Source organism: Neopelma chrysocephalum, unplaced genomic scaffold, assembly GCF_003984885.1.
Source record: "Neopelma chrysocephalum unplaced genomic scaffold, ASM398488v2 Primary Assembly neopelma1_135, whole genome shotgun sequence".
NCBI classification, from domain to species: domain Eukaryota; kingdom Metazoa; phylum Chordata; class Aves; order Passeriformes; family Pipridae; genus Neopelma; species Neopelma chrysocephalum.
In genome coordinates, this window is record NW_020897797.1 from 1512927 (window position 1) to 1530038 (window position 17112).

Sequence of the window (17112 nt, forward strand, 5' to 3'; positions counted from 1 at the left end):
CATGATGCTTTGAATTAAAAAGAATTGGATAAGTTTTTTGTTTCAAATAGTTCACTAAAAATTAAATTGGCTTGATGGTACCCTGGGTAAAAAGGAAATTTTTATGTTCAATACCTTAAGAAAATGTTACTTGAAAACCCAGTAAAAAGTTGAGTCCAGTTGAAAGAAACTTCACAGTTAACATGACGAGTGTGCTATGTTAGGTTCTTGGGCAGTGCTTCCCAAATGGGAAGGAGCAATACTAATCACTCCTTGGGAATAAAAAATATCCTTGAGCCTGTGTAGAGAAGACAAAGGAAAACAAATTCAAATGTCAATTTGACATGATCCAGAAGATACATTCCTTTTATCCCTGTGGTTAACAAAGGCTGTTGAATATCACAGAAGTAACTGCTGTTTCTTGTTGTTTCAGACTATGGAGGTGAATGATTTCACTTCCACAGTGGCTTGCTTCATGCGCCTCTCTTGGGCTGCTGCTGCAGGACGCCTCGACCTCGTGGGAAGCAGTCAGCCAATAAAAGAGAGCAACACTCTATTTCCTGCTGGGATTCGAAACAGACTTAGCAGCTCAGGTAGGTTAACTGTGTCTCTAAACCAATCTAAAGGAAGCATTTGGTTTAATCTTAATTGAACACTCTGGAAGCTTGAAACTGAATTCATTGGATGATGATTTGATGATTCTCTTGGGTCCCTTCTGACTCAAGATATTGTATCACTGAATTATACAAGTCTGATCAAAATGTTGTACATTCATGTTGCATTTGGAGAAGGTTTTTAGATTGCAGAGAACTGACCAAAAGCTGAAAACATCTGAAAAAATGCACTTGTTTCATTTCTTAATGCAGGAAGTAACTGCAGTTCAGGAAGCGAAGGGGAGCCAACTGCACTGCACGCTGGGATCTGTGTGAGGCAGCAGTCTGTGTCCACCAAAGATGCTCTGATTGCTGGAGAGGCCTTGTCTCTCTTGGTAACCTGCCTTCAGCTACGCAGTCAGCAGCTAGGTATGAAATAGAATTGGGTTATTTGCTGTTTGGAATGTAAATCAGGTGGGGGAAGGCTTTTGGGCAAGTAAAAGTCAAGTAAAAAAAATAATTAGAAACCTGTAGCTTTGTTAGCTGAGACAGCTCAAGTTAAAAATGCAACATTTCATTAAAAAGTACCGGGATTTTTTGAAACAAGGCATGTTGTGCTGTGCCTTAGCGAAATGTTTTGGGAAAGCTGACTGCCTGCCAGCATATAAACATTTGCACTGGCTTTGAAGTATATAATTCTATAAGTGCTGCTGTTTGCATAGATAGTGTCTAGTACTTGAGTCTTTGTGTACAGGAAGTGTAAACACTGGTGGTGGAGGAAAACGCTGTTAAATAGTGGTGGCAGTCTGTGGTGAGGGAAGGAGATGGGGAAATATGCAAATAGCCATTACTGCTTTTCAGTGTTGGTGGGAGGATGTCCTCTGAGTCCTATGGTATTTTAATGCAAGATTGTAGCTGATTATTTTAAAATATTACTTTTAATAAGACAGCCTGGTACTCTTCTCTTCTAGGATCATTTTACAACTTGCCTTGTGTTGCTGATTTCATCATTGATATACTTCTTGGATCACCAAGTGCTGAGGTGAGAGTCTTTCTCTGAAAACTTTTTACATGTTACTTCTGAAATGTGTGTGCTCTCATAATTTCATATGGTCTGAACACAAAAATGTTCATTACAAATGTTCCCAAGTTATGTGTTTGAATGAATCACCTTTGTATAATTGTTACTAATTGCAGTATCTAGTGCTGTGTTGATAAAAAATGCATTGTATTACATTCTTTAGGCATGTTGATGTGATAGAAAATGCAAAGTATTTAAGCTTGTTGCATTCATGAGATGCACAGAACTATGGTGTGGATAGTCTAAAGAAAATACTCTCCTTTTGGTGAGACAAGTTTTGTAGAACTAGTACCTTAGGGAAAGTTTCAAGTAACTTTAATCTCAGAAGATTTGGGTATGATTTAATGAACTCTTCTGAGCTTTTGAAAAATCATTCCAAGTGTTAGAGCCCTCCTAAAATTCATTCTTTCTGGTTTAAGATTATTCTGGTTATTCTAAAATCTAGAGATTTTCATGCTTACTTCTTTTCATTATATGTCATCTATTTCATGTGAAGTCATCCTATCTTTCCCCCTTATCTGAATTTATAATTTGTGTTTAATAAAGCATGAGAGCTTTTTACACAGAGACAAACATGGATTGCCAAATTCCTATAAATGGAGAAACCCTGGCTAGTGGGTGCAGAACTGATAGTGTGGTTTACACAACATTTTCAATGTCTTTTTTTTCTGTTAGATTTCTAACAAAACAGAAGTGTAATTTTTTCTTTGACAATGACACTGTTTCAGATTCGTCGTGTTGCCTGTGACCAGTTGTACACCCTTAGTCAGACAGACACATCAGCTCACCCAGATGTGCAAAAGCCAAACCAGTTTCTCCTAAATGTTGTTCTTGGAGCCCAGCTGCCTCTTTGGTCACCAACCAGCATCATGAGAGGAATCAACCAGAGGCAAGTCAGATGTGTGTTTTTTGAGGAAGCAAAACTATTACACTTTGAAACGAGTAGCTCTGTGGAAGCTCTGAGGCACAAGGGATTAGGACTTTGCAAGTGTTAAAAGTAGACATCCCTGCAATTTCTAGAGGAGTAACTGAGAAGTTAAAACATGTTGTCTGATAACTAACTAAAATTGTTATGAGTTGAGGGAAGAAGTTGGGATTAAATGTTATTCATAATATGCAGAAGTAGCTGTTGGGAAGGAATTTTTTTGAAGCTGCAGCATGTGCTTGCAGAAGCATATCATAGCTGTTTTGGGTTAGATGGACAGAGCACACAGGCCTTAAAGGCCACTGCTTAGAGAAAAGTTTATGATTTTTAATTAATCCTTTTTTCTGTTCGTACCTTTTTCAGACTTTTGTCCCAGTGTACAGAATATTTTGACCTGAGATGTCAGTTACTGGATGACCTGACATGTAAGTATGTACAGACAACTGTCATTCTGATTGTGGCTTCCAAGCCTCCCTTCTTTCTGTTGGCAGGATGTAGAATTACCTTCACAGAGGGGTTACTACTCCATGGACTTGGTGCAACCTGCCAGTGGTCCTGTGTTAATGCCTGGCATGGTCTGTTCTTGACATCGGGTTGCAGCAGTAGCTCACTCCTTTTGGAAAGTGAACCAAGTTCCTTGGTTTAAGGTTTACTTTGTACGCACTGAGGGCGAAACTAGACCAGTACCAAACTGTTTGAAATTCTTTGTATTTATATTCTACGTTTCCAGAGCTGCTAATGTGTTTGGGTTTTCTTTTTCTCTTGCAGCATCAGAAATGGAACAGCTAAAGATAAGCCCAGCTGCCATGTTAGAAGATGAGATCACCTGGCTAGACAATTTTGAACCCAACCGCACAGCCGAGTGTGAGACCAGTGAAGCTGATAACATCCTCTTAGCAGGGCACCTGAGGCTCATCAAGACTCTCCTTTCACTTTGTGGGGCAGAGAAGGAAATGGTTGGTAAGTATTCCTATTTACTCTAAATTTACTAGACTAATGTGAATTCTGCGTAGCACTGACAGATGACTTGGTCAGTAGACAGTACATGTGAAGACATTATAATACATCACCACAAGTGATATAGAGCTATAAGGAGTAATTTTGGTAGTATTTTTGACATTTGATAAAATATTTGGTTATGTTTTTGTTGGTAAGTGTTTTAACAGTAGATGTGGATTGCTGTGTTACAGGTTCATCTTTGATTAAGCCATTGTTGGATGATTTTCTCTTCCGAGCATCCAGGATTATTCTGAATAGCCATTCCCCAGCAGGCAGTGCTGCAATCAGTCAGCAAGACTTCCATCCAAAGTAAAAATTTATTTTTTTTTTTATGTTGGGTTTTGTCCTAGATCTCATGAATGCAAATGCCACACTGAGGATACAGATAGTAGGATTTTATACCAAAGTTGGAGCAATTCTCCGTATTTCCTACATAAATGTCCAAATAGCACTTTCGTAAGTTTTTGTGTGACCCAAAATCTTTTCTGTAATTCCAAAGTCTGTGCTTTGTTAGTTCAATGATCAGCTGCAAGCACAACTGAGTGCTGAGTTCATGAGTCCAGAGAGTATTCCTTTAGCTCATCATCACTTGGGAAGTTGGCTAAACTGGAGCACAAACAGGAAATTAACTTCCCAAGCCCCTTGTAAATATGAATCTCAGAAGTTCCACTATTTTCTTTTTCCCTTCTCTCTACTAATTTGTAAAAAAACTAACACCAAGCAAATCTCCTTTCACCTGAGATAGCTAATAACAGAATATATCAACTGGAAAAAAGAGTGGGATTTCTCCTTCCTAACACAGCTCCTTCTGTTGTGGCCATGCAGTATCTGAAGGGGTGGGTAAATTAGCTCCTGTGGAGTTTTGAGCTGCTGCAGCTGGTTTGCTTACGTTACACTGAGTATTTGGTGTTAGAGTTGGATCAGGCATTTTCTCACTGCCTCACCCAAAAGAAGGTTCCAGTGGAGCATTTAGCAACCTCTGAACTGAATGGAACTTGATACAACTTAGTGTTTTGCTCCAGCTGTGCTCCATTGCAGTTCATCTCAAGCATGCTCTTGTGTTTGCTTAAACTAAATAAAGCCTTTTCTTTGGCCTTAAGAAGAAGGGGCTGGTGTGTTCAGTGATCCACTGAAAAGAACTCAGTGGAAGTGTTTTGTACTGGTCTAGCTCAGCTTGGGTCTTACGGTCATCTCTTGTAGCAAGGGGGTTATCTGGTTTAGCTCTTTCAAAGCTTCTCTCCCTGCAAATAAGTCATTATGTCTCCATCAGTGTTACATGATAGAGAGAATCTGTGTGTTTGTCATCAGACATACCACCAATTCTGTGTCTTTCTCTTAAGGCACCTTTTTGGCTTTGTTACTGAATGTTAACAAGTGTATCCATGTCAGTAAAGGATGCTTGTTTAAAGTGTTCCTATTGCCACTCTTCTGATTTGATTCTTCCCCATTCACCCTCCCCAAGAAAGAAAAAAATAGCACTCTATGGTTCCTCAGGAGCGTTTTATTATTTAAAGTGTTCCTTTTGAACATTAATTGTCACTTGCTCTGAGTAATATGGCTTTCTTGAATTAGAAATAATTGAGTCATCTACCAAATAGATCTCAGAGGTGGTTTTCTTTCCAGGTGCAGTACAGCAGACAGCAGATTGGCTGCTTATGAGGTGCTGGTAATGCTGGCTGATAGCTCACCCTCCAATCTCCAGCTTATTACAAAAGAACTGCTTTCTATGCACCACCAGTGTGACCCTGCACTTACCAAGGAGTTTGATGTAAGCAAGGAGCCTTTTTTTATTTGTATTACCATGGTTTGGAGTACTGTGCATGATTTACTTTACTACTCCATTCGTAAAATTTCCATGATCTTCAATTTTAAATGACAGTAAGCAGATAAGAGTAAATGCAGACCATTTGATCTTCCTCAGAAGCAAATACTCCAGTGTGTCTTTGTTATTATCTGAATAAGAAAGAAGTATTTCCTAAATATCACAAAATTTGTTTATTCGTTATTACATTTTAGACCATTTTCCACAGTTGTGTGCAATGTGTTAAATATTTAAATGACCAAATATAGCACTCCTGTAGTCTTTCAGAATTTATATTCCGGGTTTTCCATTTAATTGTTCTTAACAGCTCATATACAAGAGGGAGGGGTTTTAAACTGAAGGAGGGTAGGCTTAGGTTAGATATTAGGACGAAATTCTTCCCTGGGAGGGTGGTGAGGCACTGGCACAAGTTGTCCAAAGAAGTTGTGGATGCTGCATCCCTGGAAGTGTTCAAGGCCAGGTTGGACAGGACTTGGAACAACCAGGTCTATTGGAAGGCATCTCTGCCCATGGCAGGGGGTTAGAACCAGATGGTCTTTAAGATCCCTTCCAACTCAAGCTGTTCTGTGATTCTATGATATAAAAGTGATTATAAAAGCTATTGTATGTTGTTGGAGTTTCATGATTTTTATAACTTACTGGAACAAAAAAATATATTTATCATTCTAGTATCTTCCACCAGTGGATAGTCGCTCCATTTCAGGATTTGTGGGACTGAAGAATGGTGGTGCTACTTGTTACATGAATGCTGTTTTCCAGCAGCTGTATATGCAGCCTGGTCTCCCAGAGGTAATTGGTTCAACATCCAATAAAGTCCTCTTTTTGGAATTACTCCCATTAGAACTTCAAGTTCATCTTAGCACTGTTTCTGTATTAATTGTTAAAAAAAAAATCAACCGTGTACATATAAATATATAATACACAATAAATTATAAGTTGTAGTATTGTGTGTCATGTCAACTTACAGTAATAATTTTACCAAGAAATAATTTAATAAGGTTATTTGTTTTCTTCCAGGCCTTGCTTTCCATTGATGATGATACAGACAATCCCGATGACAATGTGTTTTATCAAGTTCAATCTCTTTTTGGTCATTTGATGGAAAGCAAGCTACAGTATTATGTACCTGAGAACTTTTGGAAGGTATTACATCTTTTTGTTCAGAATAAATAGCTTTTCATCTTAAAAAGTAATCATTTATTCAGGCTTTTCTTATTGCAGACTTTCTAGAGATAAAGTAAGTCCTACTTCAAAAAGTCAAAACATGTAAAAATAACAGATTTCTTTTAAAAAATCACTTTTTAAATGATATGTGTAAGGAACAACCACCTTTTTTTATGTGTTTATATTTCATGGTAGATTTTCAAGATGTGGAATAAGGAACTTTATGTTAGAGAGCAGCAGGATGCTTATGAGTTCTTCACCAGTCTTATAGATCAAATGGATGAGTACCTCAAGGTAAAATCCTCAGCACTTTCTTACCCGGTTTATATGCATCTCCTTGGTACCTTTTCTTCTCTTTCTCCTTTGATCTTTAGAGAAGAAGGCAGAGAGCTATTTGGCTTATTTTATAATCTGCATAGTATTCAGAAGTTTAAAATTCCTGTTGATTTCTTGGTCTTCCACCCTGCAGTATATCCAACTGATGTCTAACTTTACATCTCCAACAGAAAATAGGAAGAGACCAAATATTTAAGAATACTTTTCAAGGAATTTTCTCTGATCAGAAGATCTGCAAGGACTGTCCTCACAGGTAACGTTAAATTTGGTGCATTAGTTACCAAGTTATGTGCTCCTATAGCTACTAAAGTATGTAGGTCAAAATAGCATTAGAAAAGATGGACATATGCCCTTGTGAGCATCGCAGCTCTGATAGCTGTGAAGCAAATGCAATATTCTTTCCTAAGCATATGTCTTGTTACTGCAGGTTGGGTAGGTTCTACTGTGTCAATGCCTTGACTGTTTTTCTTCTTGAATTTAGGTATGAGCGTGAGGAAGCCTTCATGGCTCTCAACCTTGGTGTGACTTCATGTCAAAGCCTGGAAATATCACTGGATCAGTTTGTTAGAGGAGAAGTTTTGGAAGGAAGCAATGCTTACTACTGTGAAAAGTGCAAAGAAAAGGTATGGATTCTTAATATATGTGAAAGAAGATTCAGTTTGGTATTTTCTTAAGCATTACATGGTCATGCAAGCCATGTTTAGATACTGCTTACTCTTGCTTCCTTGAAGACGTAATCAAAAGGTTCAATCTATGAATTTATGCATTCATTCGTGGTAACTGATGTTGTAGACTGAACATTAGAGGGGTGGCAGGATAGTAAAATATTCTATAAATATAAATATTCTGTAAATATTAAATATTCTATAAACTCTATATAAATATTCCATAAATTAACGTATTTAGATGCATTATAATCATTCTATGGACACTGTGCCTCCCGTGGCTGTATTGTACATTGTGCATCTATAGAAGGACACTGCAGAATGCCTGAGATGTATAGATAGAGGTGATATTCTTGTTTCTTTTTAAGAGAACTACAGTGAAGCGCACCTGCATTAAGGTCTTACCAAGCCTGTTGGTGATTCACCTGATGAGATTTGGCTTTGATTGGGAGAGTGGTCGTTCTATTAAATATGACGAACAAATCAGGGTAAGAAAACTTTTCTGTATGGTGACCTCCCCAGCTGCTTTGTGTAATGGACTCTCACTCTTCCCATTCATTTTCCTTCTTTTCCCCGTATTTTGATACTGGGATTTTGAGTATGTGGTTCACTTACAATATGATCATGCTACAGAAAACAAGTGCTTTTCCTTAGAGCTTTTCTTATCTGCCACATTCTCAGGAAAATTCCTTTCAGAAAGCAAGACCAAAAAACCTCCTTAAAGACTTTTTATTATTTAACTTCTGTGTAATAAGCATAAGAAGTTGAAGTTCCATGTTTTCCTTTGGTGTTCGCAATGTAGGAAGTATTAATAGAGTTCTCATCAAATTACACGTGTATGCAATATAACATCTTGGTTAATCTGAAAAATCTCTTCAAACAGTTTCCCTGGATGCTGAACATGGAACCTTACACTGTGTCAGGGATGGCTCGCCAGGACTCGTCCTCAGAAGTGGGGGACAATGGTAGAAACACAGACCAAGGAGGTGGAGGCTCCCCAAGGAAGAAAGTTGCCCCAACAGAAAACTATGAGCTCGTTGGTGTGATTGTTCACAGTGGCCAGGCACATGCAGGGCACTACTACTCCTTCATAAAGGACAGGAGGTAATGGGCAGGAAGATTTACGTGGGAGGTTTGAGAGCTGTTTGAAGACTGCTTGTTTTGGGAAGGTGTAGTGAGCCATTTGGATCTGTGTTGGAAGCCCTTTTCTCTTTCTTAACATTCAACATTGTGAGTGTTGAGACAATAACACAACAAAATGGGACGTTATGATACAAAATTCTCAGCAATTCTTAGGTACCTTGTTTGCAGTTTGAGGGCTTCCTTTGACACATAGTTGCAGGTGATGTGCTTCTCATAGTTTTAATCAAGCTTAATTTTTTTTTTTTTAAATGTAACTTTGACTGAGATTGCACTAAGCTTTCTACTTCCTGTCAAAACAGATGTGAGTTCAACCTTGGCATTTCTAGGGTATTCATGGTGGTTTATTTTTTTTTTCTAAGAAGTAACTTTGTTTCTGTTGTGTTTCCGTTCTGTTTTGATCACAGAGGATGTGGAAAAGGAAAATGGTACAAATTTAATGACACCGTTGTCGAAGAATTTGATTTGACTGATGAAACCTTGGAATATGAATGTTTTGGTGGAGAGTATAGACCTAAAGTCTATGATCAATGTAAGCAGAAGTACAGATTGATTTACAGTAGCTTCATACTTCATACTGATTCTCAGTAGCAGTAAAGCTCAGTCCGTTATATTTACTTTGAGTTACTTAGTCTAATAATCCTTCTGAAACAGTTTTTCCTTAAAGTCTTCCCTTTACTGAAGGGCATAAGTTTGTATATGGCCTAATATGAATTGAATCTCATTCACTGTTGTTCAGCACTTTGTAGACTTAATAATGGAGATTCAAAAGCAAAATGGCATCTTGTTAAAATAGTTCTTTAAAAAACTCCAACTACTAAACAGCCCTTATTTAAGGCTAGTGAAAATACATAGAATTGGTGTAGCATCGTATTGTTAAACTTTTCAATGCCTTAAGGAATTTATTCCAAATACATTTCCAATATCCACTTGTTTCTTAGTTCAGATAGTTATACCTTTAAAATATATATGCTTTATGCAGAAATATTTTAGAAATCAGGTTTTTGTGATTCACTGACAGACTGATGTTTGGATCTGACAAATGACTTTATACTGCCACAGTGTATATTACTTGCACACCCAGTTTCACTTCCATGTAGGAATGGAAAAGGTACTAAGCCTTCGAGGGCCTTCATCAAATGCCTTTTCTCCCCCCAGCCAACCCCTACCCTGACGTGCGTAGGCGCTACTGGAATGCCTACATGCTGTTTTACCAGAGAGTGTCTGATCAGAACTCTCCTGTCCTACCAAAGAAAAGTCGAGTGAGTGTCGTGCGTCAGGAAGCCGAGGACCTCTCCTTGTAAGTTCCTCTTGTATCCAAAAAGGTTTCTCTTATGTTGATACCTAGATCTCTCTCCATAACTAAGAAATCAATAGTTCCTGTTCGAGAAAGGAACATACTGACCCCTCTGTTGTTTGAGATTGGTTTTTAAGCTGCTTAATGAACAGTTGTTTATTACATTTATGATTTCCATACTGCTGTCACTGTTGCAGTAAGAAGTTCAAGCCAACTGACAGCCTCGAGAAATATTTAGACTGTCATCAGATTTGCTTTACGATCATTCTGGCTGCGCTGGTGGTTTAAACCTAAGCTGTAGATTTGTCGTAGGATTTCATAATTCACCTTGAGCTTGTATGTATTTCAGATCTGCTCCATCGTCGCCAGAAATTTCACCCCAGTCATCACCTCGACCCCACAGGCCCAACAGTGACCGTCTCTCCATCTTGACTAAGCTGGTTCGAAAAGGAGAAAAAAAGGGACTTTTTGTAGAGAAAATGCCTGTGCGGATATATCAGGTAGAACGCCCTGAAAGTGGCAACAAAATCCAACTCGTGTGAAATTTTAGCACATAGTGAGAGGAACACAGTAACTTTGAAGGTCACTTTGAATTCCCTTCTTGAAAAAAAAGAAAATAATTCTTGAAAGATAGAAGATAATTCTGGATTCTGAAATAAAGTTACTTAGAAGTTATTATTGTAAGTTTTGCTATCCCTTCTCGCAAAATTGACCCATCATTCATTGCTTTGAAAAAGCTGCAGGCAAATTTAATCAAACATGAGATATGGCAGCAGTCAGGATGTAAACAGGGAAAGACAAGAACAGAGACGATGCTTCATTTGAAGTACACTTGAGGAGTAATGGAGATGATGGCAAATTACAGTCATCCTAAAGTTCTTGAGTTCACAAGAATGTAGAAGTGAAAGAAACCAAAACCAGCTTAAATTCTGTTCTTGTCTGTTGGCTTATGTAATACTGAATATGTTCTCAAAAGGGAAAACAACAGATGTTGAAGGCAACCTTGCAAGTCAGGACTGAAAATAGAGGTGCAATGGCGTTGGTAGAGCAGTGACAGGGTGGTAGAACCTGGGGATGATCTTAGTCTGCAAACTTCCAGCTCTGGCCCAGCCTCTAAACACACCATCTTGCTGATCTGCCCATGTGCAAGAGAATAAACTGACACTCTGGGAGAATAAACTGACACACGGGCTGTGTCAGGGCATTAATAGTCACTTCTGACATTCTTGTATCCAGGGTCGTACTATTACAGTGAAGAGAATTTGGCTCAAATGTATTGAGAGTCTTTCAGCAAAATCTCATTTGAAAAAAGGTGTTGGTATTTAAATACCCCATTGTGGCTGCAGCTTGTAATTACACCAGGGCTCCTTGCTCTGTGCATCTCAATTTGCTAAACCAGCCTTTCAGGTTTGAGGGAATGTTCTCTTGGCTTTTTTATTAAAACCAAGAAAAAAATAAGAACTTATCTGCAACTTGTTCCTTTTCTCTCTTCCCTTAATGGCCAAATAATTAAGTCCCTCATATGTTGTTTTGTAGTATCCTTGAAAGACAATCACTGGTTTTATACAAATCTTCAAAGTCTCCTGTATGTATTTTTCCCTCTGCTGAAGTAGTAATTCAGAAGGAAACAGAATCAAGTTTGACACTGGTTTTTAAACACCACACATTTACATAAAAGATACAATTGTAGTTAAAGAAGTGTATTTTGACAGCATTTTAAATTCTTTTTGCCTTCTTTTACTTATATAGATGGTGAGAGATGAAAACTTGAAATTTATGAAGAACAGAGATGTATACAGTAGTGACTACTTCAGTTTTGTTCTTTCATTGGCTTCCCTGAATGCTGTAAGTACCTACATTTTAATCTTAGAGTATTTGGAGTATGGTGGTCAAAAGAGCCACCGAAGATATTCAGGTCACAACCAGGAAAACCAGAAGAGAAGGGTTGACATGATTTGGCTTTTCCATTGGAGTGATTCTTTGTCTCCAGTAATTTTTCACACTGATGATAACATCTATCTCAAAGCAACTTTAGCCTCCTGTTCTAGTGGTCAGAGAAACATCATTTTGCCATAGTAAAATTGATTTAATAAAACATACCTTATTATAATTATGCAAACTGAGCTCTAGAGGGACAAAAATCTCTCCATATGAAAGATCCAAAAGTTGGTGTTAATCAACTCACAGTTGACAGACTTTAATTGAAAATACAATTTCTTAATTGAGTTATTCTAAATGGAGTAGTAACCAAACAGCATTTATTAAATTTATAAAATCCACAGATCTATTGGGCCTTACAGCAAGTTTGTTCCTGTTTTAGCATATTTGTTAACTAAAATAGTCAGCACTGAAAACTGATTTAGCACAGAAAAATACTTCGGTTTGTTTTTCTCCAAATGAAGTAAATAACTTGAATAGAACATCTTGATGTGTTTAGAGACAGCATATGTGCTGCAGGCATGCTTCTGCTCTGGAGTAAATCTGATGTTTCTTTCAGACTAAGGTAAAGCACCCTTATTATCCGTGCATGGCAAAGGTGAGCTTACAGCTGGCAGTCCAATTCCTCTTCCAAACGTATCTCCGAACAAAGAAGAAACTCAGGTAAGGCCTTGTTCTGGGTCCTGTAACAACATAGTCTGAGGCTTTTATGCCTGTCATACCTGCAGCACCTTGACATACTGCAGGGTCACAGGAGCAGCAGTACATTCCTGCTTTGCACTGGAATTCCATCACAAAGAAATCTGGGAGAAGGTCATGTTTTTGACAGTTTGCTGCCCGCTATTTCAGTGGTAGTGTATTGATCATAGAAAGGCTTTAATGGATTTAAAAACCAGCAAGTTTGTTCTAAAATACTTCTCCAAGTGGTTTTGTCTTAAGCGATCTAATGTATGTTCAAGTAAAAATTCTTTCTATTTGGCAAACAAGAAATATGGTCTTTTTTTGTCTTTCAAGGTATTTTTTTGTCTTTTGAGGTGTTTTTTTTCTCTTTGGTTACCGACACTTGTCCCTGTTTTGTTAAAGGGCTGATACAGAAGAATGGATTGCCACCATAGATGCACTACTCTCCAAAAGCATTGATGCTTGTCAGTGGTTAGTTGAATATTTCGTTGGGCCAGAGGGCCGGGAGCTTGTAAAGTAAGTACTGGTAATTCTGTCTTGGGTGTTTTGTGTCTCATGTATGGAAAAAGCTTTGTTATAATGTGATCTGGCCTATACTGATGTATTCCCAAAGAGTTGACTGTGCACATTCTTTAAACAGACACTCTAGGGAGTTATTTCAACTATTTTCTCTGATTGTGAGGCTTTCTGAGTAATTCTGAAAATCTAATAAAATGACGCTGTGTATGTGGTGGAGGATGCAGGTGTTCAATTCTTCAAGGAACACCTTGGAATGTGTTTGTTTACCTAGTCAGTCCTGCAAGTGGTGGGAAAGGAGAACATGGTGAAAGTGTTTGGGGTAAGGTAAGTTAAATACTTAACTAAGATCACAGATGAATTGAAAAGAATTTTTCTTGCCAAGCTAACGAGCTAATAGGTGTTTTGAAAATACCTAAGACAAATTTTTGGAGATCTGACACACTTAGAGAGATGAGTCAATGTAAAGAAAATATTATCTTTGAAGTTGCATTGAAAAACAGGATCCCATGACAGCTTTTAGAGATTTTTTTGTTACTTGAATGAATAAATATCAAGTGATATTATAGGCCTTACTAGTGACATGCAGGAAAATAAGTTAAAGCTTATCCACAGGAGTATCTGGACCGTTAAAATAATAAATAATAAATATCACACTTAAGCATAGCAACCGTGTGTACACGTTGATTCCAGTTCTCTTTGCAGCTTCACCTTTTATCTTCCAGGACTTTCCTCCTGGAATGCAGCGTCAGAGAGGTGCGAGTTGCTGTAGCCACTATCCTTGAAAAAACCCTCGACAGTGCCTTGCTTTATCAGGAGAAGGTTAGTGAGCATCACCTCATCCCCAGCAATCCTCTTGGTTGTCTTTGCCTGGTGGCTCTTGCTGTGTTTGCAGACAGAGCTGTTTGAGTTGTGAGTGACAAGGTGAAAGCCTTTTGTCTTGGTCATGCTTGTTGCTCTTCATTTTCTGGAGTAAGTTAATGCTCATCTGTTCCTACCCAAGGAGGTGACATAGTGCTGTAACTTCCAAAATTTAAGTTCAAAGTATTACATATAAACAATTGTCTCTGATTTCAGCTTGTCTTTTGAACTGCTGTCACATATTCTTTTAATAGTTTGGAATTAGTCTTTTCTTAACATCTATTTTCTTTCTCTGATTCTGATCTCAGCTTAATTTTTAACTGATTCTCCTTCCTCACTCAGTCAGAAGCTGTAACAGTAGTAACTGAATTATCTTGTTCCAGAGATATAAGTATGGTTATTTTTAAAGGTTTAATTTTCTATTAGAAAGTCTGATATGTAAACCACTTTAAGCAGCAGACAGCTCTTTACATTCAAATTAATAATTTTTTTCTTCACAGTTAAAAACTCTACATCAATTATTGGAGGTGCTACTTGCTCTGCTGGATAAAGATGTACCTGAAAACTGTAAAAACTGTGCTCAGTACTTTTTGCTATTCAATAACTTTGTACAGAAGGTAAGAAACTATTGGGGTTTTTTACGCTTATTTGAATTTTGAAGGACAATCGTAAAACAGCTAGTGATCCTTATTCATAGAAGGTTTAGCAGCACAGTGAAACTCTTTCAGAACTTTTATTAGGGTATTCTTTTTAAGTAAATGGCTTTGAATACTGGATTAGGATAAAATCACTCAAAAATATACCAGCACAGTATACCAATGGAAGATGTAATTTCCAGAGTCTGAATATTGGGTTTCTGTTTTGAAGGATTATTTAGGGCTGTTCTTAAATATATATATATACACATATATATACTAAAAAAAAAATCCGGAATCCAGGATTTTTGTCCCATAGGAAGCAGAATAACTGACTAGAATGTACTGCTCACCACAGTATGGTTTCTCTCTGTTCTCTCATTTTTTATTTTTTTTTTCTGATATGACATGTATTTTGCATTTGCTGACTCTGGTCTGGTGTATATATATGTTCTCTGTATAATGAGACAACTCTTTGGTGGTTTACCTTATTTTAGAGTGGAAAATGCAGGTTTTAGCCTGGTGCATTTTACTTTTGTTCCTCTGAGCACTAATCCTTTACCTACAGAGGAAAGTAACTTGGTTTTGTTGTCTAAACAGCAGGGAATAAGGGCTAGCAGTCTTCTTCTCAGGCACTCTGCTCTGAGGCACATGATCAACTTCCTCCTTGGCCCCAACCGGCAGAGTAATCAGGTAAAGTTGTCTTGTGCTGTACTTTGTCCATCCCCATGTCTATGGTGCTCAAATTATTAATAAATACTTTTCATGTGGTCAGATAGACTAATCCTTGGATTATTCTATGAATGTCATGCAAGTTTTAGTCTACCTATATGTAGTTAGCATGGAAATAGCTGTTCTGGAAGAAACGAGCATCATGTTTTTGATAATATAAAAATTTTTACCCACTCCAGAGTATTAGACCATGGTGGGGCACTATAAGGCCATTGTTCTGGTTTAACAAAGTTGACTAAATCAACCAAAGTTAATTTAATCTCTCTTTGGCTCAAGCAGAATCGCAGGTGGAGTTCAGCACAGGCACGTGAGTTTGGATATCTTCACAACACTGTAGCACTACTTGTTTTGCACTCTGACGTCTCCTCACAAAGAAATGTTGGTAAGAATTATGTTTTTATCTTTGTGACTTTGCATTTCAGTTACTTTGACTGGGAGTAACTTAATATCAGTGAGAAAAATACAAAACCTTTGAATTTTAGGCAGTAGTGGTTAGCATACATTTGATTACTTTTTATTTTGCTGTAAATGTATTGAGAGGCTGTGGCAAACAGATAGTATTACAGGCACTCGGGGTATGTGGGGTGCAGAAATCTTAATATTTATTGTGCCTTCTTCCCTTCCCCCATATGCCTAAAAAGTCTTTCCTCGTGTGAGTGAATCAAGCTGTGTTGCTGGCTGAACAGACTCACAGCCTAACAGGCTGTATTTTGCTTAGATTTGTGATGCCTTTTGCTAATCTGAAGGGGAGTATTTAGACTGAGCTACTGAATAACACACAATTAAACCTCTCCTAGTTATTTCTTACAAGAGACAGAAATATCCAAACAAAGATAATAAAGGAGTAAGTGAAAATCTTCAGTTTCCTGAAGGAGGAATTGGAAGTTATCTTTTAAAAATAATAACTTAATTTCTGTCTATTGTTGAAAGCAGTCAAAAATCAGAAAGTAATGGGAGAATTATAAACATTCTGAAAATATTGAATGTGCGACAGTGATTGGGAGTAACAGTAAAGCTCAAAGTACTGATAGTTCTCTATGAACATTTTGCTTTGACCTTCCTGCAGTTCTTTTGCCGGTTGTCACAAATGACACTTCAGCGTGCAAGAGATTGTTACTTGGAGTGGTAACGTACGAGCTATAAACTAGTTGAGATGAGTGTTGAGATTAGGGATTACATGGTGCCAGATGAGCAGCAGTGTCTTCAAGATGTGTTAGAACAAACTAATCTATTAGTGGATTGTTTTTGTATTTGCTATTATAGCTCCTGGTCTCTTTAAGCAGCGTCCACCTCTAAGCATCACCGCTTCGGGGCCACTTTTGACGCTCCATGAAGAAGTAGAAGCCTTGTTATTCCTGTCTGAGGGAAAACCCTACTTAATGGAGGTATCTGTTCTAAATTCTACCCTGCTTGAACCTAGTAGCTGGTCTGATGTGATTTCTTTGATGCATCTGTGCGTGGAAAACACTGAATATTAAAAAACAGCCAGCTGGGGTGTATGTGGTTATTATTTTGAATCTAGAAGAGAAAGCACCTTTGGTTTCTTGACCTCTTCTTATTCTAATATATCCCTAAACTTAGGGGTCTGTATTGAGAGTTTATGCACTGTTTGCAAGTACCTGTGCAGCCCATTATCATGTCAAATGGAGGTGATGACTTGAGTTGCCTCTGACTGAATGGATCATGCTTGACCAGCCCCTTGGAGGTGGGCAGCAGGAGCTGAAGGATTGCTATGAGAGCAGGGGTTC

General features: G+C 37.9%; 1 protein-coding gene across 3 annotated transcripts in view; it reads left to right on the top strand.

The window, feature by feature from the left end:
- Positions 1–17112, top strand: part of USP24 (ubiquitin specific peptidase 24) — a 62968-nt gene that overhangs the window by 38052 nt on the left and 7804 nt on the right. For all 3 annotated transcript variants that reach the window (XR_003536784.1, XM_027698989.1, XM_027698990.1), the window contains 26 exons: positions 413–572; positions 846–1001; positions 1544–1614; positions 2382–2542; positions 2942–3003; positions 3347–3538; positions 3769–3886; positions 5201–5345; positions 6069–6188; positions 6417–6542; positions 6759–6857; positions 7070–7152; positions 7381–7522; positions 7933–8052; positions 8448–8668; positions 9112–9236; positions 9863–10004; positions 10351–10501; positions 11751–11846; positions 12499–12602; positions 13023–13136; positions 13862–13958; positions 14498–14614; positions 15233–15325; positions 15644–15746; positions 16628–16749. Coding sequence is in view for 2 of the 3 variants with exons in the window: in XM_027698989.1 (XP_027554790.1) it covers positions 413–572; positions 846–1001; positions 1544–1614; positions 2382–2542; positions 2942–3003; positions 3347–3538; positions 3769–3886; positions 5201–5345; positions 6069–6188; positions 6417–6542; positions 6759–6857; positions 7070–7152; positions 7381–7522; positions 7933–8052; positions 8448–8668; positions 9112–9236; positions 9863–10004; positions 10351–10501; positions 11751–11846; positions 12499–12602; positions 13023–13136; positions 13862–13958; positions 14498–14614; positions 15233–15325; positions 15644–15746; positions 16628–16749 (3240 nt within the window). In the remaining variant the exon portion in view is untranslated. The remainder of the gene's footprint in view (positions 1–412; positions 573–845; positions 1002–1543; positions 1615–2381; positions 2543–2941; positions 3004–3346; positions 3539–3768; positions 3887–5200; positions 5346–6068; positions 6189–6416; positions 6543–6758; positions 6858–7069; positions 7153–7380; positions 7523–7932; positions 8053–8447; positions 8669–9111; positions 9237–9862; positions 10005–10350; positions 10502–11750; positions 11847–12498; positions 12603–13022; positions 13137–13861; positions 13959–14497; positions 14615–15232; positions 15326–15643; positions 15747–16627; positions 16750–17112) is intronic.